The 23,798-nt window shown below is 34.8% G+C and overlaps 1 protein-coding gene and 3 long non-coding RNA genes across 4 annotated transcripts; 2 read left to right on the forward strand and 2 right to left on the reverse strand.

The window, feature by feature from the left end:
* Positions 1-3,209: 3,209 nt before the first annotated feature.
* Positions 3,210-15,094, reverse strand: LOC136811212 (protein SEC13 homolog). Its single transcript, XM_067067827.1, has 12 exons — positions 15,011-15,094; positions 12,429-12,473; positions 11,312-11,427; positions 10,992-11,073; positions 10,585-10,654; positions 10,241-10,330; positions 9,668-9,711; positions 9,125-9,181; positions 8,851-8,933; positions 7,773-7,893; positions 6,582-6,728; positions 3,210-3,962 (listed from the first exon to the last, which is right to left on the reverse strand). Exons 1-12 carry the CDS (start codon positions 15,014-15,016, stop codon positions 3,879-3,881), a joined length of 945 nt encoding a protein of 314 aa, XP_066923928.1. The 5' UTR covers positions 15,017-15,094; the 3' UTR covers positions 3,210-3,878.
* Positions 15,095-16,946: 1,852 nt separating this feature from the next.
* LOC136811213 (uncharacterized) lies at positions 16,947-17,474 on the forward strand. Its single transcript, XR_010847210.1, has 2 exons — positions 16,947-17,287; positions 17,419-17,474. It is a non-coding gene; the product is annotated as an uncharacterized lncRNA (long non-coding RNA).
* A 1,028-nt stretch (positions 17,475-18,502) lies between these two features.
* On the forward strand, positions 18,503-19,824 carry LOC136811214 (uncharacterized). Its single transcript, XR_010847211.1, has 2 exons — positions 18,503-19,637; positions 19,769-19,824. It is a non-coding gene; the product is annotated as an uncharacterized lncRNA (long non-coding RNA).
* Positions 19,825-21,212: 1,388 nt separating this feature from the next.
* LOC136811215 (uncharacterized) lies at positions 21,213-22,997 on the reverse strand. The gene is made up of 2 exons (XR_010847212.1): positions 22,451-22,997; positions 21,213-21,904 (listed from the first exon to the last, which is right to left on the reverse strand). It is a non-coding gene; the product is annotated as an uncharacterized lncRNA (long non-coding RNA).
* Positions 22,998-23,798: the final 801 nt, after the last annotated feature.

The following is a 23,798-nucleotide window of genomic DNA, read 5'->3' on the forward strand; positions in this document are numbered from 1 at the left end:
TCTTGATCTAAGCATTTCCGAGCCAGCTTTTGGATATTTGTATGCTTATATAAAAAAACATGTATAGGCTGCACGAATCCCCTAGTTTGTTTTGATAAAGAGGATTCTAATCGTGTATAAAATTCCTGTCTCCTGTTGCTCCAAATTTGGGGTAACCTGTTTCATTTTTCTTTTAGAAACCCAATGATTGTCATTAAATCAAATCTAATGAAATTTAAAAAACTCTCATATAAAACTTTCTATAAAACTTAGCTAATCAAGTTTCTAAAACTCAAAAACACAAAGACGGGGGTAACTCTCGGACGGGAATTTCATGCAAGATACGCATCCCTATATCAAAACATATCAGAGGGGATGCGTACAGCCTCATACACTCAGTAACTTGGTGGTAGAGGTACAGAAGCTATAAGGCAGCGGGTCGGCATAAGATAACTCATCTGATCACGACAAAAACACGCTTTTCCTTGTAAGAACCAGTAAATTTTGGCTGAGGCTGGGTTGTTCTTAATTTGTTGAAACTTTCATGTTTATATGTTCTTACAATGTTCTTATGCGCTTAGGTTCTTCACTTAAAAACTTAAAACGGGTTTAAAATCTGTTAAAATCAGTAGATTTGGCAATCTGAGGCTCAGATTTGTTCTTAGGTTTTAGCAATATTTCCATGTTTCTTTCAGCCCTGTGTTCTTATAAAATTGTTCTCATAAAAAGCAACTTTGGATGTGTTTCTTAGGACCATAAAAGGTATCAAATATCAAAAATCATCTGATAATCCCTTAACAATTTTATTCCTACTTTTTCTGCTGAAATTACAAAATAAAGGTCACTCGCATTGATCAATTCTCACCAAAATTGAATATTTAATAAATGAATTTTGCCACATTGAAACTGAAAGATTTGCCATTCGCCAAAACTGTCTTCCTTTAAAGGTAGAAGAATCACTGAATATTCGATTATTTATAAAGTAAAGAAGAAAAGTTAATTTAAAAAAAACTAAACTAGTTTCGCCACGTGTAGGAAGGACAGTCGAAAAACTGTAACTGACTCTTTTGATTAATAACACCTCATCATAAAAATGGAAGCTAGTCTGGTACAGGGTAAATTCTCTTACAGACAGACTAGGTCCCACCTTATCAAAAAATATTCTTTGTCTCTCATTTATCCTTTGAAACAAATCTCTACCGCACCCACAGTATATTATGTAGACTACTACAAATGAGATGAAGTTTTTATAAGCTACTTTAATAATTGGTCATTTAAAGTAATAAAAATGACGCGTTCTTTGGAAAAAGTAACAAAATTGTTTTATTACTGGTTAACGACCAACCAAATCAAATAAGAGCTTGTAAAAACTCCATCTCGTCCCAACTACTAGGCTAACTGAAATGAGGAAACGAGGAAGTGAAAGTCACGCAATCTACCGTCTTGCTGAAAAAGAAGAAAAGTCATCGAACTCTAAAGTGAAGAGTGGAATCGATAAAGTTTCGATGACCAAAATACTAAGAACATTAAAAGGCTTCACGGACTCTAAAACACACAATTTCTTAGGAAATTGCGCATAAATACTTCACAAATTGGTGAAAATAAAGAGCAATTTTCAAGCTTAACTTTTTGATCAAGAACAGAAAGAAAAATTATCGAGCTCTTAAGCGTGAACTGGAATCGGTGCATCAACATCGATAAGGTTTCGAATTGAAACAGTTAACTTGAGCTTTCCCGTTCATATAATTCAATATTCACCGTAAAAAGTCAATGTGTTATAAATTATTTTTATTACACAAACTTTTCCAAATAGTGGTCCCGACTGAATGACAATTATAATATAATTGTCATTCAGTCGGGACCACTATTTGGAAAAGGCAACTATTGCCTTAATGGGAAATATTTCCCGAACGGGAATTGGAAAACTTTCCGAAATGGCTAGACTTTCTAAATCGGAAAGTTCACCAGTTTCCCGATCGGGAAAGTAGCCTCTGGGAAGTCCGGAAATGCCTGTGGAAAGTTTAAAACTTGTCCCTCTTGTAAAGAAGGGAAAACAAATAATATTCACCAGGTAGTTAAGAAATCCACCGGGTAATCACTTCTTAATTCTACTTTCCCCATTGCCAATAAAAAACTTCCCTATTTGGAAACTTTTTCTCGATCGGGAAACAAAAATATGCTTTGTTTACAAAAATTCTATTTCCCGTTCGGGGACGATGAAAACTTTTTGACCAAAACGGGAAAAAGAAAAAGAAAAGTGATGAAATCCCATCCAGAACTTCCGCGCGTATTTCTTACACAAACGCCGGATTGGAACTAAAATCTATCGCTAGGTTTCAAAAAATGTAGTCCTCAAAAACAAAGGAACCACTAGATACAATCTGTTGTCATGATTACGACGCGTTCTAATGCGCGTTTTGTATTGGAAATAAGTGGCTTCAGTTTCTCTTGCCTGAGAAGGGTTAAAGTTTCGCCTCTAGGCCTTCGGGCTTGAAACTTAGTGGGCTGTTCCAGTCTAGCTTTCTTACGTGAGTTTTCGAGTTAACAGGACTCCATTGTACTTTCTACATATTCCCTTGCTTCCACTTTGATATCCATTAACACATAAAAATGAAATCGTGGGTTTTTTTAGCTAAGGTGCTAAAACACTCTACGGAAGAAATTTAAAGTAGTATGAGTTGCGGGGGGAGACGCCTAATGGATAGACACTATCTATCAATATCATAGTTATGGCTTCCAACCACACCCCTTTTTTCGCACCATTTTTGCATCAAGATAGGAGGTATAATCGCTGATAAAACAGAAGGTTTTTGGCACCACATATAGTAAATAAGTAAGTTTGCGACCGCAGTAAAGGTTAACCCTAGGGTTCTCTTTTTTCTATCCATCTACCCGAAGGTAGGTGAAGTGCCTCTCCTTTTCCTCCCATTTTATCAATCGAAATAAAAATCAAACACAGTGTGTCGCGAAAAAAGCGGACACATTTTTATATAAATTGAAATCCTCATAATTTATACGAAATTTTATGCCTGGTATACTTAATATTTTAAACTTATCTAATCAGATCTAATCGCCTTGGGAAGTGAATATCTATTGATTTAGCAGAGAATTTAAATCTTATTTCAATCATTCTAATCCCAGTTAATATGATGAGTTTTGAGGGTTTTATTTTATATAAAAATTTGTCTACTTTTTTTGGGACACACTGTACACACATTAACAAGAAGAAATTGAAAAAAAATCCATGTTAAAAATTTATTTTCTTTACTACATGTTTGCCAACCACCTAATTAAAATTCAAAATATAAATTTCTACTTTTCCAGCAAGGTGGACAATTCGCAATCAAGTTTCCACGATATCCTTTACAATTTAAATTTGATTTGGAAATCATGTTTGAATTTATTATATAGCAATATTTCTTGCAATATATCTTTTATATATAATACATGTTATGCGAGTAACAACAAAAACAACAGGGCGCCTGTTGAAGTAATTCATAATAAAGCACTCAAAACTATTTTGATGTTCGAAAACTGGAGTTCTTATAATGGTCTGAGAATAAAGGGGGCCAGTCTTATCCTAAAAGGAGCTGACCAACAATATATTTTCTTAACTTTTATGTCAAAATTTATGTAAACTTTTATGTCAAAATTTATGTAAAGAAAATACCCTTGAAACACAATGGAGGTTTCCTTATAAATACCAGAAGTTTCTGGATAACTGGTTAAATGCGTGTGTCATACAACTTACATAACAGTCACATATGACGTGAGAGGACCTCAGAGCTTTGTCATCTACAAAACACACCCAGAAAGCCTCTCATAGAAATATACTTAAAAATTTACATTGAAAATAAAAAAAAAATCTTTACTTCAAATATTTTTTGTGAAAATTCTTATTAAGTTTTGCTGGCGGCTTTCCCCTTTTCGACGTCGCTTATACACATCCATTGTCCGTCCAGTGCTTCCTTCCATAACGAGATCTGTGGGGTGGATAAAATAGAATCAATAGATTCACGTGCATTGGGCTTTTCCAGCAAAAAATTTGAATATGGAGGGTGGAGGATATAACAATTTTCAGTGATTTACCCCACGGACAAAGTGACTTTGCCCCCCCCCCCCGGATAACGGGTTTTACCCCCCGGACAAGCATCAGTTGACCCCTGGAAAATTTTGATGATTTTTCGCTACCCCGGACAATATATCCTCCACCCCCTCCCCCGTGTACGGATATTTTCTGGAAGAGCCCATTCAATATTTGTTGCTGATTCTATACTTAAAAATGTTTTCTACTTTTCTTGTACAGGCTCCTAAGCTACATTTCATTCTACTCGTCAAAGAGGTATCCTCACTGAAAATACTAAATCTCAATCCACACATTACAACTCAACGCGACTCAACAATGAACAAGATCGGGAAAAAAATATGGAGATTTTAACATGAAGTTATTCCTTTATTTTGTGACGTCATAGATTCGTCATATCCAAAGAAAGGTTTCGAAAAGAGAATTGTTTTGGATTTCATGATTGAACATAAGTAAGTTAGCTAGCTATGAAAACATTGACGGGAAAGGGTTTTCTCTTTTCAAGACGAAAACAAGTATGCCCCACCCACGTACATACAAACATTGATGGGCAAAACACTTAGGGATTGTTATCATAATATTTTCCCGAGATTTATTATAAAACCTAGGTGTGTACGTCCTTATGCTTTTTTTCAGGTAGTACTACATTTATTTTGATAAAATCGCGAAGTAATGTATTGAAATTATAATATTGAAAGTAATGTATAGAAAGAAAACTAGATTTTTGTATTCGAAAATCCTCATTCTATTCTATGAATATTCTAAGCATAATAATAATACTCATTTCTAAGGATTGCAACATAAAAGTATATGACAAGGCTGTAGCAGCTTCATTTGTACATCTTTTATTTTTGCAATGCCATTATAGCAACGTAAAATTTAAAGGCATAAAGACCTATTTCAGAAAAGGTCCTCTATATTGAACAAGTCACATTTTCCATCTGGGGAGTTGCTTTGAGAAAACCAGGAAAAACCGTGAGGGGGGCTCAGTGAGATGCTAAGGGTAAAAAGCAAAGTTTTCGACGATAATTTAAAATTGAACAAAAAATCCGTTGGTCTCTTAAAGGTTTTATTTTTACATAAGTGTTCCCGTTTCATATCAGACACATATTTCATATCAGGACAGTGTCTGCCTATTGTTATATTATGCTGATATAAGCATAAAAATGTTTTTCTTTTCCTCTTTTTGACAAATCTTGCTCTACAGTCATGTCAATGCAACATGGAAAAGCTTGTAGATTAAAATTGATGAGTAAGCAAACGATATCACTCTTATTTAAAAACAAAACCTTTAAAAATAGATGAAAAATCCAAGGATCATTCGAAAAGTCTAGCATGAAATATTGTTTTTGAAAAACATAATTATTATCTTGTTAAAAAATACCACCCACCAATACCTCCTTTCTAAATTTGTAAGTTTTTGCACTTAGGGATATATTAACCCACCCTTTTAAACACTTTAACATACATGTTTCCTGTACCAACAAGGAGGCGAACTACTAAAATGCATGAGCATTTGAGGGTCTTCTTTCTACACTTAGGGATATATGAGCCCACCCTTTTAAACACTTAACGTAAATTTTTGCACTTAGGGATATATTAGCCCACCCTTTTAAACACTTAACGTAAAAGTTTCCTGAATCAACAAGGAGGCGAACTGCTAAAATGCCTGAACTTTAATGAATGGGGGGAATATCCACTTTTTAAGAGTTTATTCTGAGGAGAATATTTTCACTTTCTCTTTTTTTCTATCAGTCTACCATGTCTTGTACGATACAATAAAGAAAGCTAAAGGGATCTACCACCATGGAATTTGCTACAACACAAACTCAAAAGAGTTTTCACTTTTGTTGCACTTAACTGTATCTTACTACTACTGTATTTTCGTCTTGAGAAAAAAGTGTTTAAAAAGTCAGAACAGTATAGTTTAACAGGACTCCTCCTATCAATCTCCATACAACAGAAAAAGCACAATAGATCAGTACATGAAATGTTTTTACAGCTGACGCTTATTGTACTCTCTATTTCGACGTTCTACTATTCGATATGCTCCATTATTCGATAATATTGAAAGTCATCATCAATGAAAAACTCTCATAAACGACGTTCTACTCTATACGCTCCCTTAAAAAATGAAAATTCAATTCCGCTTGAAAATCGAGAGCCTCAACTGTATTTCATGTATGGTATCCCAGCTGGCACACAACGTTGTTTCAACGTTTATCTAACGTTCACAACGTCCATATAACGTTAGATGAACGTTAAAACAACGTTGTGTGCCAGCTGGGATGCCTAAGAGGTCTAAGAAGCTGTAATCAATGTGTATAAGGTGCATTACAAAGATTTCTTGGGTTCAAATTTCATACGAAACTGCTGAATCATTGGAAGTGAAATCTTGATAAACTAGTTGTAAAAACTTGAATAGAAAAAAGGTTTTAGCCGCGCGGGAAAAATAAGCCACAAAGAAAAGGGGGAAGTCTTGTTAAACCCTTGATCAAAGAGAAAAGTATACACGTACCTTATTTTCAGCACCGGAGACAGCCAATATATTACCAGCAAGAGACCATGAGACGTGCCAAATAGCTTCGTTAAATTTGTGAAGTACTTGATGCGTCCATCCACTTCCTTCCTTCTCGTTCTTACGCCAAATGATTACACGGCAATCCTGAAATAAGAAAGTAATGGACTCTACGTCAATTCGAACTAATTCTCAGTCCCCGTCAAAGAAAAACCCCAATGCTTTCTTTCTTTAATTCGAATCTTTCTGTAATTCGAAAAAATAGTTTCTCGTTCGACTTCGAATTACCAAGTGTTAACTGTAAAGTCTTTTAATCACAGATTTATAAAGCCCGACGGGCTAGATGTCGTGCTTTGGCTGAAAAGTGTGCCGTAGTTAGGTAGGAAATCCTACCTAGGTCACGTGACATTACAATAAAGTGTAATCAGTGCTTGACCAATCAGAAGCTTCGTGGGTTTTCGAAAACAATAGCAGGAATATTATTTGCGATATTCATTGTTTTGCCTGGAAGAGCTTAAAGCACAACATCTAGCCCTTCCGGTTTATAAATCTGTGGTTCTAATCCCTCCATCTTGAAATGTTTTATGAATCTTTCTCAACTCATGTACAAAGAAGGTAAGAATAAGGTTATTCCCCTCGTTTCAAAGAGACAAAAAATCTTCGAAAATGAAAACATGTTTAGCTTTAGAGAAAGTCTTCTGGCTCAAAACAGCTACAGTTGACTCTCTCTCTAATTCGAACTCTAAGGAACCAATCCTTCGAATTAGAGAAACATTTGAATTGCATAAAAAATTGTATTGCCTTTTCCAGTTGAGTTGTCCAGCATCTTAGTTCAAATTACAGAAGGATAATACTAATAGAATTGATTGTATATTGAAAAAAGTGTTGAGAACTTTTTAAAGGTTTTATTTTTAAAAGTGTTCCCGTTTCATATGAGACTGACACATATTTCATATTAGGACAGTGTCTGCCTATTGTTACATTATACTGATATAAGCAAAAAATGTTTTTCTTGTCCTCTTTCTAGCCAATTTTGCTCCACATCCATGTCAATCCAATGTGAAAAAGCTTGTGAATTAAAATTGATGAGTAAGAAAACGATATCACTCTTATTTAAAAACAAAACCTTTAACATTAGAAGTCGTTAGAAAGTTGAGAGAAATTAATTAAAAAAATTTCTTCATCACTTACCAGTGAGCAGGTGGCGAGTATGAAATTTTCTTGTCCACAATTTGGTGCGAATGCTACATCACGAACCCAATCACTGTGGGCGTCTAATGTGTCTTCTTCTAACCATTTTCCCTCCGTATCACTGAGAGAAAGAGGAGGAGGAGGAATTTAATGAGAGTCAACAAAACAATCTACAATTAGTGAATTTAGAAAAACGACGACTGGAAATTTTCTCATCTTTCGCGGCTATATTTGAGCAAAAATTTGAATATTTCTTATAGTTTTCCCGATTTCGGTTTGAACGGCATGTTTAAGGGTTTTCTTTCAAGAAATACAATTTTGTCAATATGCTCAGATAGCAGGCCTTCTTTTCAACAGCGCTAATCATGTCTAATGACGATAACCATATCAAATATAAAATCTTAGCATCAATACTTTGAAAACAAGGCCCACAATGATTTTTCTTTTGCGGAGAAGAGTGTATAAAGTTTTACCATTTACCAAAAGACTAGTTCAAATAGCACTCATATCTTGATAAAGGAAATAGTAAGTGACCTGGCAGCAACCTGACCATCTGCTTAGACGTAGGCTACGTTATACATTCGTTTAGAGCTTTTTTCTTGAGACTTGAAACTTTCTTATTAGGCTTACGTTAGAATTGTCCTTGTTAAATGCAGAATACTTTGAAAAAGAAACCATAACGAGGACTGGGTACCTGTAGTAATTCTGACCTTTAGATTGGGATGAGCTGGAGTTTTTACAAGATACTTCACTAATTGGTCATTTGAAGTGATAGAGATGACACGTTCTTTAGAAAAAGTAACAAAATTATTTTATTACTGGTTAACGACCAACCAAATCAAATAAGAGCTTGTAAAAATAAGAGCTTGTAAAAATAAGAGCTTGTAAAAACTCCAGCTTGTCCCTTTTGATTGGACTTCTAAGATCCCTAAAGTTTATTTGCTTTAAGTGACCACTCATTTTTGCTACTAAGTGGGAACCATATTCAAGGAATTACTCTTAATTACAATGACACGGTTTTCACATGGCAGCAAAGAAGACTTTAGATTAGACGGTCCTTAATGCAGAATGTGGGTACCTGTATGCCCATATTTTGACGAGGTTATCACACCCACCAGAAACGATTCTCTTTTTATATACAAATCCTGTACCATCGGTATCCTGAATTGAAAGAATATATAAGATCAGTAATAAAATATCATTAAAGCGTCGTTTTGGAGCTACCACTCGTCCCAGGTTTCAAAGGTGAATAACTTAATGAAGGACAGAGGACCAAGGAGTTCACCCATTGGCAAAGTATTCTGAAAAAATTCTGACGTCATTGCACGGATGCCACAAGTATATTTTCTTACTTTATCTGTCCTTTGACATTGTACTGGAGGAGCCCAACTGACAGCATTGCAACCGATCTAAAATAGAATAAATTCTTGATACTAAAACCTTTCAAACTCTACCGATAATTAGAAGACACGGTTTGAGTTCGTTCAAAAACATTGAGATGATAATTTTCTTTTGTTAAAATAAAGTCTCCATGACATTCAAGCAATTCTTCCTGTGGAACTTTTTCTAAGGAGAATTGTCCGACAGCTAACACACATTGACTATGCTAACATAAAAGAGGCCCTCAAGCAGATTGAGTGGCTATTCCCGTGATCGTGATGAAGAGAAAGATTTGACGTGTTGCTGAGAAAGCCTCCTACAACCAACATACAAAGATAAACCTCTATATAAATCTGGTATATAGCATGTATCTGTAAGCACTTTAATATTATAATAATGAAGCATATTCAGAGCTATTGTGACGTAATTCGATTCAAGCGAGTTGGAACCCGATCACCTTCTACACAGCTTATGGGCATCAGGTTTGATGAGTATAGTAGCAAAAGGATACTTACGCATGAGTGAGCATTTGGTATTTTTTCATATTCCCAATTTCCATCTAAAAGTAAACGAAAGATACACTCAGGTAAGTTGGAATTTAGTCCCGTGGTAAAATAACCTTTTTTGCTCCCACCTTTCTCATATATACTATTTGTCAGGGTCAACCAAGACCACCACCGGACAAATTATAACAAGCGCAAAATCATTTGAACATTAAGCAAAAAAAAGCTAAACGATTAAAAATGTATTTCCCAGGATAACAAGGGCTTCCCAAACGAAATCCCCCGATTTATTGGAAGTTTTTTGAAAAAATGTAAACCTTTTTGACAAATCAAAATATCAAAAGCATATTACTGACTTTGAAAGATCAACAAATAAATTTTAAGCTCCCTACTTAACTACCACAACGTAATATTATATCGAATCCCGTTTACTTTTTTTTCCTACATTGTATAGTACCTCTGGCAATTGACTCGTTTTCAAAATAATATTTGGTATTGTAGTATTTGGCAGTATATGTGCATAATGTACCTATATTTTTGTTTCAATTAAAAAAGAAAACCCAAAACCATTGAAACAAGACTTACCAACAAGAGAGACAACCGATACTGCACCATCAGATGCACCGCAAACTAACATTAAACCATATTCGTGTGGTGCCCAACATATAGAATTTACTATGAAATAGAATTTACATCAAAACCAGTCATCATAATCTCAACCCTATCATTATAGGTAATACATTCTCCATAAAGATTAAGAAACGGTGTATTTCTTCTCAATACTTAAAGTTTCTTGCTTACGTAATACATTCTACATGTTTTGAAGGTCAGAAGCTTTAAAATCATAAAGTCAATTTTGAAAGTGTCAGATATCTTGAGACTCAGTTATAGTATACTTCTCAGTAAATGAGAATGATAATTCATTGTACCTGATGAGTCATGATGTTGACTGTCAAATAGAATTTGGTATCCATCTCCAGATTCTTTCCATATAATAACCTGAAAAGTTTTTACAATATAATTTAATAAGTAAATGATAGAGTCAAATGACAGTCTGAAATGTTTACTAAAGTCTGTTTGAAAAAAATTGGCAGTCCGCAGATTTAGACATATTCACAAAATATAATCAAAAGTAATACCTCCTTAAAAGATAATCTTAACAGATGATCCTAAGACTTCAAAATCTTTGAAGAGGAATGCACCAAAATGTGCGGGCTGCCAATTCTTTTTTAATAGACTTTGGTACAAATGAATATCAACAACGATGCTTTTAAAGCAATTAATTGCAAGAGCGTAACCTTTATGATAAAATAAATTGTGATGATGTAATTTTAACCTTTCTGTCGTAAGAGCAAGATGCCAATAGATTTGAATACATTGGGTGTGCCCATGCAACTTGCCATACTGGTCCATCATGGCTAAAAGAAAAGATATGTTGAAAATCATAAATTTTCTTAATTGATAAATTTAAATCTCTCAAAGCCCACTGGAGCTTTCAACTAGTGAGCCTGGTTCACAAAATAATTGATTTTCTAATATGTCTACAATTTAGAAGGCCTGGATTGACCCCTGTATCTTATGGTGATAATATAAATTAATTTTGTCCAAGATTTCAGAGAAAATCTTAAGAAAGATAACAAGAGAAAATAAAAATACCCTTTTAAATCTGAAATTAGTTTATAACTGTCTCCTGTGACTTCGTAAACTTTGACGGAACGATCAGACGAACAAGTTGCCAATTTTCGACCATAATAGTCCATTTGAGCATCATGCTAAAAACGAGAATAAATTAATATAATATTTGAATGAACAGGACAGGGTAAAAGGGTAACAGTTTCATAAAGCAAAATTGAAATTGAAAAGGATTTGCAAATTTTATCAGGTTTTTGGATTCCAAGTTCTTGACTCAAAATATGATTTTTTTGCAATCAATTTAAAACTTCCAAAGCACAACGCGTCAAAACACTTAAAGGCCTTTCTTTTTAAGAAAATATCAAAATTAAAATTCACGAAGGGACGTTATTAAATCATTGGCTTTAGGTGAGTAAATTGTCTTGGGTAGGGCGTCAACAGTCATTTTTGGGGAAAGTCAAAAAATTCAAGATGTAGTGTTTTTTATGAAAATTTTACCTATAACGAGGCAGACATTCTGTGCAATTTTTAAGGTCAGAAGTCCAAAATTGGCTGAACCCCCCCCCCCCCCTAGGGGTACTGATTCACACTACAGGCAAAAATTAGAAAAAATGACAGTTTTTGGCCTTTGCAGGCTTGTAAATATGTCAAAATGAAAATGATTCCCTGCTAAGAGTCAGTTTTAAGGTAAAAAAAAAATTTGGACTGGAAAAATATCCCTAAAATGGTTAAATAGACATGAACCTAAAATCTTTTTACAGCACAGTATTCTCCAGGGAAATCAAAATCATTCGGGTCTAGTTCCCTTAAGGTAAGTTGAATTTTTATTAAAAACATTATATCTTGAATTTTCGGACTTCGACATTTGACGACCCACTCTATCACAATTAGCCCCCTTTTCTCAAATAAAAAACCTATATATTCTAAATATCACATTTCATACTTTCAAAGGCTTCATTTCTCAGCAAAATCAGTTTAGGGCAAAATTAAGGGGTAATAATTAAAAATTTCTCCCATCCCCTCCTTATTCATCATATTTTGTGCCCCTCCACTTTCCTGATTATAGCGTGGGCTCTGACCTCCATGTCGTATTATATAGAAATGTGAAGCAAAACATTTATCAGTATTTTTCTTTACTTACAATCATATCTTCATGATCTGTATTAATTGTTGAGACAACATTGACCTGAAAAGGTTTATAAAAACAAAGCATGGCAGGTTAATAAAGGCTATCAAAAAATACCAAAAGCATTATTTATCATGATGATATTCTATAAAATCTATATCAAAGAGCAAAGCTAGTGCAGCAATTTCTGATTCAGGTTAGGGTTTATCCCCCCTTGGGAAGGTGTATGTCTTGATTGCTAAACGTGCAGCAGCCAGGATCAATCAACCACATTTTTGTCATTCAATCCTCGAGACAGCCCCTTCGATTTGTTAGGCCTTGATTAAACGTTAAAGAAAAATAATTCTGCACATGTAAATGGGCCAGTGTTTGAGGTCTGGTAAAATTTCCAGGAAATAGCCTACAAGGCGGTGCGCAGATCTAGGTGGGTGTCTTCTCCCCCATAGATCTTTTTCTTGGGAAGTTGTTCTTCGAATTAATTTTAAAGCTTCAAATCTTTCATCTATGGGTCAAAATTTAGGTAAGTTCACATAGTTTATGAAAATGTTTAAATTTCATTAAAAAAAGCCGGTTTATCTCTTTTCATGAATCCTGTCAAAAGTTTTGTGGCGCATTTTTTTAGTTGCGAGTCAAGTAAACAATATATCACTTTTACAGCATTAATGTTTGATACACATTTCAGCAATCACTTTAGACTAAAACTCCTTAAGATTACAGGAATTGGAGTGCAGGCCAATTTTACTTTTCTATGTTTCACTTTTTTGCACCAATTCTTCAAAATGAAAATATTTAACAATTTAAAGTTCTTCTTTTATTCAATGATTTTTACCGCACTTTGTTGACCATCTAACTCTTGCATCAAATTCCCGCTTTCTTCAGATAATCGAAGATTAGTCTACACCTTAGGATCGGGGATTGAAACAAATAAAAAAGGTGTTATGAAGGGTGATATTTTACAGCCGCCCGTTGTGCAAAGCACCGAGAGGCCAGGGGTGCCAAAAAGAAGGGTCATATTATGAAATACGGCATTATCATTGGTGGGAATTTAATAAACAGTCTGCGAAGAAGCACTGCAAAGCAATCAGTAGAAAAAACCACTTCATTTTTGTCACAGATTTGGATATAATTTTTTACAGGGGAGATAACTTGTTAATGTGTTGTGTCAATTTGTCAGCATTGTATTGTTGCAAAGGGAAAGGTAAAAGAGGTAAGACTAGCATAGTTTTTAATCCTGATATAGAGATTTAAGTCTAGACTGGGCTGTTCGTAAAAAATCCTTTGGTTCCCGTCATTCCAACCATCAAAAAGTGGGTTGGTCGGTCGGGCGAAAAATATTTCTGTTTGAACGAAACAGTCCAAGAGGGCAGAATTTTCCTTAGAAAAGGGTGGTAACGGAATGTTTGATCGCCCTAAGCCTCTTTTTCACTTCACAAAAGCTCCACTGGTTTGTTTTGATGCTTCCATATGGTCCGTAATGAAAATCGGGAAAAAACGGAATTAACGGGTTTCGGATTGTTTTTTTGGTCAAGATTAGCGTTTGCTCTTTCTCTCAAAAAAGAAAACATGGAGGGTGATGGTGGAGTTTCAACTGTCAGGAAAAAAGGACTCTAATTTTTCAGTAGAAATCACGGTCGGTCGGGTGACGGGAACCAAGCAATTTTTTACGAACGGCCCTGGTTATTTTAGCCTGAACATGACCCAAGAATGTTTGAAGGTATGTCCGGGCTATTATATATACCTTGGGTTGTTATTTTTAAATGACCATTTGAATCATTTTTTGATGTTATGATGTTGATTTTACCAAAATACAGAAATTGACAAGAAATTGAAAAAATAAACAAGTTAAGGAGAAAGCTTTGTTGATATTTTTCAAATTGATGATAAAAACCAGTTTGATCTGTCACCCACCTTTTAGCTACACATCCATAAAAGGATGTATTGGGCCATCCTAGAAAATTTTTGTTACCCCCCATAGGAAGACATGCATTTTTAAATTTTTTCTAGCCTCAGGAATAATTTTCTTTTCCAGTGGTGGTCGGAAATTCTGATGAAAATCCATCATGTACTTTTGCAAAATGCATTGGAAATTCCAATCTTTTTTACCTTTTAAAATTCAATTGCCTTGGAAATTCATACATTTTCTTCTCTCGTCTTGGAAATTTTGAATTTTTGTGAAAAACTTTTGCCCTCAGAAATCCTGTGTCGTCTCCGCCCCCCCCCCCCCCGCTATTTTACAGACAAATTCTGGGATGGCCCATTGTTCTTGTTTTGAGTTTTCTATGTTTTCCTTGCCTCACAGCTTAGCCTCGCTTACCTACCCTTTAAAAGATGGAGCGCATTTGAGAGGTTTGACTTAGAGGGGAAAGTGTATTTTTTTGTTTGATATGCAGATTTGCAATGATTTCCAAACTTCGAAACCTCTAGTCTTTTTTGTTTCTTAAAGATTTTTTAGTCATTCCAGGCAGTAAAAGAATCTAAATTGTAAGTATACCCTGCTGAAATGATGAATGTTTAAAATCTACTGAAAATTGTGCAAAAATCAATGAAAATTAGGTGAAAAGAAGTAAAAAATAAAAATAAAAACACTCGAGACTCACCGCCATTTTGATTATCGTGGCAAGCTTGTTTTGATTTTCCCGTCTGTCACACACTGCGGGCTATATTCTTTTACCGACTTCTATAACTCGATTCCGCTTGCCTTTCGCTCGCTTTTGACATGACAAATCGCGAAAAAGGTAGTCTAGCAAACTAGACAACTAATTTATACATAGTAGAAATAAAGCAAAAAGTAATGAATGGAACAATTTTAGTCGTCTAGAAACCTTTGTGCACTAACTCCAAACAAAAGAAAAGTGTCAATATTGCGATTATAATTTTTTCCTGCTCAAAATAATTCTTGAGAAAAAAAAGTATGTGTGGATTTGTGTATTGAAAGTTTTTCATTTGAGTTGATTTTGTTTTGAGAGTTTGTTATTGCTTGATAAATTGTTTTCTTGCTACGCAAGTTTCTGCGTAGCTAGCCGGGGTATCTATAAGGCTTGAACACCGGATTCTTCCAGTCGTTTATACAAACTAAATCCCGTATTATTATTATTAGTAGTATTGGTATTATTAGTATTACACGCATTATAAACGACTCCAGTCTACGAAAAAGGTCGTCATTTCTGCCACGGTATACTCTGTCACGATTATCGTAGCGTAGTTCAATGAATTTTGAAATTAGCCGTAGATATTGGGTTTGTGTACAGACAAGCCACGGCACGACTTTTTGTTTTCTCTCTAGCCCTCCTTCTTCCCATTTTGTATATAGCACATATTTCTGTAAACTTTATCAGGCGAATTATTGGAAGGTGATTGAAAGTGTGGCGTTAAAATATTTTAGAACCCCATGGGTGGTGAAAGATAGAAATCTGAAAGCTTTAGTGTAATAACTTGGGAATAACTTTCTTTCATCGATTTTAAAAAAGCCTTCGACTCGTGCCCATACATCGAGGTAAAATGCTGAAGATTCTCCACGCTTACGGAATACCACCAAACTTGTTGGGTGTAATCATTCGTGATAACTAACGCCAAAGTTATCTCACCTGACGGAAACAGATATGTTCCACAATCATGGACAAAATAGTTGAGACAAAAGGGAGTTTCCGGCGAAATTTTAAACACTACAAATGATTTTTAAGCGCCTTAACTATAGTTGAAATGTAGAGTTTTAACTCTGTGTTTTAACATGAGATATAAGACTTATTAGGATCTCAGGATTTATAAGCTCAAATTTGCTCGAATAAGGCTCGGAATATAGCCTAGAAGCCACCAAACCCTCTAAAATCGAAATATTCAATGAAAGAAAGTGGAAGTGCTAAGATAGCATTCTCGCCCGAACTTTAAATTCTGAAAAACGTTTAAATACACTAAAGTCTCAATATATTTTGACCATGATTGCAGATATCATCAAGAGTATTGCAAGGTAACACATTATCTCCTTTTTTGCAATTTCAAGCAAAGAATCTGAATTGAGATTTACCATAACTCCAAAAAGATCCAGGAGATACTGCCTTCAATCATCTGACCTGATTTAGACTTTGCTGATGATACAGCCTCGGATACAGCGTTATTACCAGATGCAGATGATATTGCGAAGACACAAAAGCTGTTGTCCGCCCGGCCACAGTGCGGTGGGACTGTGAGACTGAATGCAAAGAAGACAGAATCCCTGACATATAACATCGATAGTCCTACAAATCCAACGGTACCAACGTTATACGTGAGTGGACGATTTCAAGTACCTCGGCTCCTGGTAAACGTTTCTTAACAAAGTGTCAGAAAAGCTCTTGCTTGGCAATCACTTAATGGTATGAGCAAGATATGGAAATCTAACCTGTATACATCCCTAAAAGTATAAAACTTTTCATGGACATTAAGGAGTCTGTATTATTATAAGGTTGTGAAAGTTGAACCTTAACAACAACCCAAAAGCCTCTTAAACAGCAGGATGTTAAGAATGGTATTAATTATTGCGCTAGGGTGATTGTAACTGCCAAAATGCAGCTAATTTGTCTTTTAGTTTTACGTTCGTTTTCATCGTTTCCTTTGTACTTAGATTTATTATTTGATAGGACTTTCGTAGTGAAACTGTAAATGATTACTATATAATTTGTATTAGTCTCACGTGTATTGTCTATATTATGTGTCTAGGGAGTTGGGTATTGTAATGTATAGTACCGTATTGTGTGTATAGTTATGTGTTCGTCCCTTGAGGATTGTCTAGTTGTTGTATGAGTTGTTGTGATGTGTTATAAATCTGCGTATTGGAATTGTGAGTGTTAGTTGAAAGTATCTGTTGACGTGTACGTGTATGTTCAGCCACAGTGTTTTTAGTAAGTTTCTATTTCTTCTTTATATGTTATATCTTTGACTTGTCTTTGTAATCTAACTGATGTATCTTTATATTTTGACTTTGCTGTATTTATATTTCGTTAGCTACATGTGTTATTTTATTCATTTTTAGCCATTTTCTACAGTGAAGATGCGTCAAAGAAAACCTATGGCTCCGTTTTAACTAAAGTGTCGTTCGTGACTTGTGTTGACTCCCATTTCGACTCGATCGACATTTACAGTAAAAACACTAATGAACAAACTCGTACAGTGATAGCAGCGATATTGATTGGCAGACTTGACTTATGGAATATAGTTATGGTTTTGAATGTTAAATCCAACGAAAACACCGGTAATGTCTATTGCGGAAAATTTGAATTCTATTTCTTGAACGTGAAACAATATGTCGCTTGAATTAGCCTACCAGTTTGGCTCCCAGAGGATCAAATTTATTGAAGCAATATCTCACTCACACGGTGGTAAAAAGTAGCTATATTTTGCCCACATAGACTAAGCCTGTGACGTCACACAGCGAATTATGTTTAGGTTTACAGAGCCTTGTAGAATCATCAAAATGCCTTCAAACTTGGTACGTAACTTCAAAATAATATAAGAAAAATTTTTGTCTTGAAAATTTTTAGATTTCCCGATTTCCCGATTTTCAAAAACGGAAAACCCTCATTTTTACCCCCGTCTTTGGTAAAAAATCCGACCTAGCAGAAAATTACAGGCCTTAATTCCCTAAGTCTTAAGATAGAAAATTTCCTTTTAACCATAACTTCCTTCATGTCAGTTTTCAGCTTTTAAGTATATCGGGAACATACAGTTTAAACTCTGCAATTCGTTTTTTTACCATATATGGTCATACCTTTAATTCTAAATTTCTTGAGTTAATCAAAAGCTGAAATTAAAAGTGACCCCATTTTTAAGCACTACTCGTCAAGATCTATCGTTTGGAAATGTTGCTTTAAGCATAATATTAACTTTAAATTTTCGTTTAAATTTTGATGACGTATTTTTCGGTCACGTGATGACTTTTTTTTCAAAAATTTTTTTGATTTTTTTTGGAAAATAGTTTGAAAAATATTTAGGGCAAAAAAAATTATTCTAAGGCTATAAGAATGATAAAGAACAGGATAATGGATTTAAGTAATTAAGTAAGTGGTAATAAAAAAGCCTATTTTGACCACCGTGTCATGTCGAACACTCCAGTATATTTTCACAAGTAATGACGATATTGCATTGGCCACTTGGATGTTCCGTGGTGAGCGTGAAGCATTGTCGAAACTTCTAATCGATTTTCTCAAGTTTTATTCAGAATACGAATTTCTATTGTCAAACTGCCCAGAAGATGATGTCTACGGTAAGAATTTAATTGCAAACGCCTTCAAACTCTTGGACTTTGCTCCAGATTACTTAAAGGATCGTCGCTTTGTCACACCAGTCTTGGAAGAGTTTCCATTGAAAGAAGTGAGCGTTGTCTCACCCCCGAATGTGCAAGAAGTTGCATACATTTGTGATAAAGTGTCGATTGCTTCTGTTGAAAAATGCAAAGTCAAGTTTGTTCGATTTAATTGTACCTATTTGGAACTAAGTTACTCTACCGTACCACATGAAGAATCAGCGCTTTTTGAAAAACCGAAGAAATTTACTGTTGTTGACAAGAGACCGAATTATAATATTCTACCGACTCGTTTGAGCAATGAACCAGACTCTGTTGTCCCTGATCTTAATGTTCTGCATCCAATTCACCAGACCTTCACACCGTCCGAAGCTAGGCCACATGAATTACGTTATGTTGAATTTGAATTGAGGGATTACTCGCTATCAAGACTTGTATACAACAGAAAATTTCTGAGATTGTTTTGGATGTACTTTTCGTTTCTTGATTTTTGTTTTGATGTTTTGCTTGTTGGTCTAATGTTGTACTTTTTGATTGTTCTGTACGTGATGTTAGGATTTTATTTTGGTGTGTCAAGAATTAGTATTCTAGACGGTTGGGAGTGTAACTGCCAAAATGCAGCTAATTTGTCTTTTAGTTTTACGTTCGTTTTCATCGTTTCCTTTGTACTTAGATTTATTATTTGATAGGACTTTCGTAGTGAAACTGTAAATGATTACTATATAATTTGTATTAGTCTCACGTGTATTGTCTATATTATGTGTCTAGGGAGTTGGGTATTGTAATGTATAGTACCGTATTGTGTGTATAGTTACGTGTTCGTCCCTTGAGGATTGTCTAGTTGTTGTATGAGTTGTTGTGATGTGTTATAAATCTGCGTATTGGAATTGTGAGTGTTAGTTGAAAGTATCTGTTGACGTGTACGTGTATGTTCAGCCACAGTGTTTTTAGTAAGTTTCTATTTCTTCTTTATATGTTATATCTTTGACTTGTCTTTGTAATCTAACTGATGTATCTTTATATTTTGACTTTGCTGTATTTATATTTCGTTAGCTACATGTGTTATTTTATTCATTTTTAGCCATTTTCTACAGTGAAGATGCGTCAAAGAAAACCTATGGCTCCGTTTTAACTAAAGTGTCGTTCGTGACTTGTGTTGACTCCCATTTCGACTCGATCGACATTTACAGTGATCGAATACCAAACACAGAATTGTACGGGAGACTACCATCTTTGAGCGATAAGATTGCATCAAGACGACTCCAACTAGCTGGTCATTGTTTTTTTTTGTTTTTTTTATATATAAGTCTTTGCGATAATAACTTTGCCTGAAAAGTATACACCATTTTTCGCCATCCTAAGCTCAGTACTCATCATCAAAGCATGGCCATCAGAGACAAGGAAGACCAAAACAAACGTTCGTTGATACCCTCAGAAGAGATATAAGGACACACAACTCAACAAGATTGACAACACTGATGTTGGATAGATCCGTTTGGATGGACGCGTTGACGGGGGATGTAAACGACTCCTCTAATTTAACGGCCCTGTCTCACGAGGGCGTGGTTGGTCAACTATGGATGACCAGGTAATATGAGGTAAGTCTGTCGCTGAATAAAATCGAGAATTCTCGACATAGGGAGAAAAACCAATGTATAGGTTGTGAATTGTGTATAACGACTCTCGTGTAACTTATGTAACTAATTTCATAGTATCTTTTGATCATTACTTTTTGAGGTGTTCAAATTTTAAGTTTTATGACGTAATCAATCATGAGTTGATGTCATAAAGTACCTTTTCCCTAATTTTACCAAAAAGACAGAAAATCAATTCTTTTAACAGGCATTTCTAAAATCTACATCACTTCTTTTGATGTATAAATGACCATGCCGAAGTCCCCAAATTTTGCCCCGCAAGTATGACCTGGACATACCATAAGTTACACAAGTTGTGGTTCTTTGTGAATAGTAAACTACATACATCCATGTCTTAGCAGTGACCCGATGAGATCAATTTGTTTTATTGAAGGGGATTAGAATTAAATTGTTCGCACTCAAAGATTCCATAGTGGTTTACCCAGTCTCGTACCAAGGCCAACTTCACCATGTTTTGATGTTAGTATTACTGAAAGACGTAATGAAATCTTAATCAAACCTTTACTGAGCACCATCATAAAAAAAGGAACTATGTTTGAGTTTGTGGTTTACAAAGTGAAGAGCTCAGTACCCTGACCACCAGAAACCAAGTTTTCAAAGAGAAGATATCGATGCTTATTCGAGCTGTGATACTCACGGTAAGAGATCAGTGTAGTTTCCATTTCAGAATGAAATTTCAGGGTATTACCAGGGGCGAACTTTCGTCAGACTTTCACAGTAGGTGCCGTTACTGATATAAGTGACGTTTATGTTTGTCTTTAGATAAAAACAGCCCCTATCTCACAGCCACGGTGGATTTCCCACAGCGTTGATAAAAAAATGGAATACAAATTCCATCGAATGGGAATAAATTTGAAGCCATTTTCCGTGTGTTGCTGAAATTGTAGGGTATTTTTCCCGAAGCGAAATGTTTAGTAGAAAAGTACTTAGAAAACAGGGTTTTGTTGATTGAATGAAAAAAAACTATACAAGGCAAATAATAATATTCTTACAAAAATATTAAATATAAAAAAATATTCAAGGATAAATTATCACAAAATATAAAGTAAGGAGAATGTTTATCTAGTACACAGTTAAAGTTTGAATCTTTTTTTGAGCATCACTATTTCATACTTTTTCACCAAACTCGTATCCAATCCCTTAGCTCGCTTTACTCATGGTTGTATCACGTCCATCAAGTAAAATCAGAAAGTACGAGATTAATGTTTCACACGAAGGTTTAAATACAGGTTTGTCCAGTAGAATTTTATCACACCATTCAAATTTATACAAAGAGTCAGTGGAAAATTGAGATATCATTCAAGCCGACCAGTCTTATCCAGTAAACTAAATTGATAACCTTTTAGGAACACCTCTGCATAGTTTATACAATACATATTATGGTTTATAAGGCTGTTTTAAATAGACAACAGCCTCTCCATTGATTCGTTTGATAAGAGAGATAGAGTGGACGATAGAAGTCCATCATTTTTCAAGGAAGTGCATAATTGTAGAAACGTGCTGTTGATTTTTGTTTATTCGTCACTAGATGCTGGGTTGCTGATATCTATTGCTCCGCGATTCTGAAAAATCAAAACAATAAAATATTAAATTTTAACTATTTTTACGACTTTTGTAAGCTTACTTGTGATATTTTAGTGGACATCTGAATGCGAATACTAGCATTTTTGGGTTCACCCAACAAGTTTTCTTATTTTCATCGATACTGATAGGGCCAGCGAAACAGACGAGAAAAATTTGATTAGTTGTTTTACGGGCCCGACCAACACCCTGAAATAAAATTAAAATTGATTTTGGTAGTACACCTTTTCGTCAGGTTTTCCAAGGTTTTGAGAATTTTATGTTCAATTTTTAATTTCAGCCATGAATTCGAGCTTTTTGTGTCTTTTTAGTTTAGTACGAATTTTTGTCAAACTTTTTGCTGCCTTTTTAGGAGATTGTATAGGTTAAATTCTACTTTTTATTTTTATTTTTTTGCAGACCGACCGACCCCCTTCTTTGGGTAGCTTGCCCCTAAAAAATGAGTAAGAGCATGCTTCTGATGTTTGATATTTGACCTTATTAAAAGTATATTCTAAATTCAACCCATAGGAAGACAATAAACTTACCACGTGACCTTGTTTAACTGTTGGTTGAGGTACAGGACTGATTCCAACAAAATGTTCATTTGATTTGCTGCAAAATGAAGATTACAGTAAATATGAGCAATGAAAACTTTAAAATATGAGAATTCTCATACAGTTGAGTCTCTATAACTCACGCACGGAGAACAGAAATTGAGTTATGTAGAAAACTTTTGTTCAAGTTAAGAAGACATTCGAGTAATCGAGATAAAAAGACTCAACACTGTAAAAAATCGAGACTACTTTAAAATATGCAAGCTTGCTCTAAAAGCCTAGTATAAACGGCAGTCTTCTATGCTAGGCTTTAAGACGTCTCGGTGTATCTAAGGGCTGATTCTTTGAGTTTTTCTCTCTTTCTGGCTAAAATTGCGATTCGGGTGTATCTATGACAACGAGAACCAAATCAATGGGTCTTGGCTTTTTCGTATAGGTTTTCGAAATAAAGAGGTTATTATACAATATAAATCAATAAGACATAAATAAGAGTTTTCATTTATGAACAGTTTTGGGCGCACTTTAATCTTGAACACCCCTTGAACAATACTGTTTTTAAAAGCCATTTATCAAAGGAAGTTTATTATCTATATACTAAAGGTTCATTATATCTATTGAACATTTGCTACTCTTTTAATTTAATTAAATAGGTCTTTTATATCCTATAGGTTCCATTTAACTCTATAGTTCTATTATCTATTGAAAACATTATTTGCTCGTTACGTCAAAAAGAGATCTGGAAAGTTGGTCTGTAGTGAGGACCAAGCTTAAAATCTTATCAGCAACGAAATGCTACCAAATTACCTTTAAATCGTTATTGCATGGATAATATCAAAGTCTCTCGGAAAATTTCGCTTTCAACAAAAAGTAGTGTATAGTATAATAAGAATTTTAACAATTCGCAAAGGTTTTATCGGCTCCAAACAATGGAATTGTTATCCTATAAAGGCTTACGTCAGTAGAAAAATGAAATTTTAGTCCGATTTAGTGAACTTTGAGCGCCAAAACTTCTTATCTATTAAGACTTTTCTATGCGAATCATTGAAAACACATTACAAAACATGGGTTTTTACAAAACACCGAGGTTTTTTATTTACAGAAGATACTCTAAAGATCAGGCTTTATTTCTTTGAAACGTTCGAATATCCTTAAAAGCAAAATTATAAACGTTTTCAGGTCTACCGCCTATTTATTCAGACCCCCCTCCCCCGTTTTTTTGGGGCCTTAGAGTAGTATCTAGCGCAATCAAGAACGCCAAAGGCCGCCAAAGACCAGGGGAAAAGGTTTATTGGGGCCCCCTTTATTGCTGTCCTAAAAATCTAGACAAATTTTATTTTTT

This window comes from Clytia hemisphaerica, unplaced genomic scaffold (assembly GCF_902728285.1).
Source record: "Clytia hemisphaerica strain Z4C2 unplaced genomic scaffold, Clytia hemisphaerica genome assembly, whole genome shotgun sequence".
Lineage (NCBI taxonomy): Eukaryota > Metazoa > Cnidaria > Hydrozoa > Leptothecata > Clytiidae > Clytia > Clytia hemisphaerica.

What these genes read in the sequence shown, in the direction of transcription:
- LOC136811212 (XM_067067827.1), bottom strand. An exon ending in CAGATCATGAAGATATGATT is followed by an intron (nt 11,428 to 12,428) that starts GTAAGTAAAGAA and finishes TCTCGTTTTTAG; the next exon opens with CATGATGCTCAAATGGACTA. An exon ending in CTAATTTCAGATTTAAAAGG is followed by an intron (nt 11,074 to 11,311) that starts GTATTTTTATTT and finishes CTTTTCTTTTAG; the next exon opens with CCATGATGGACCAGTATGGC.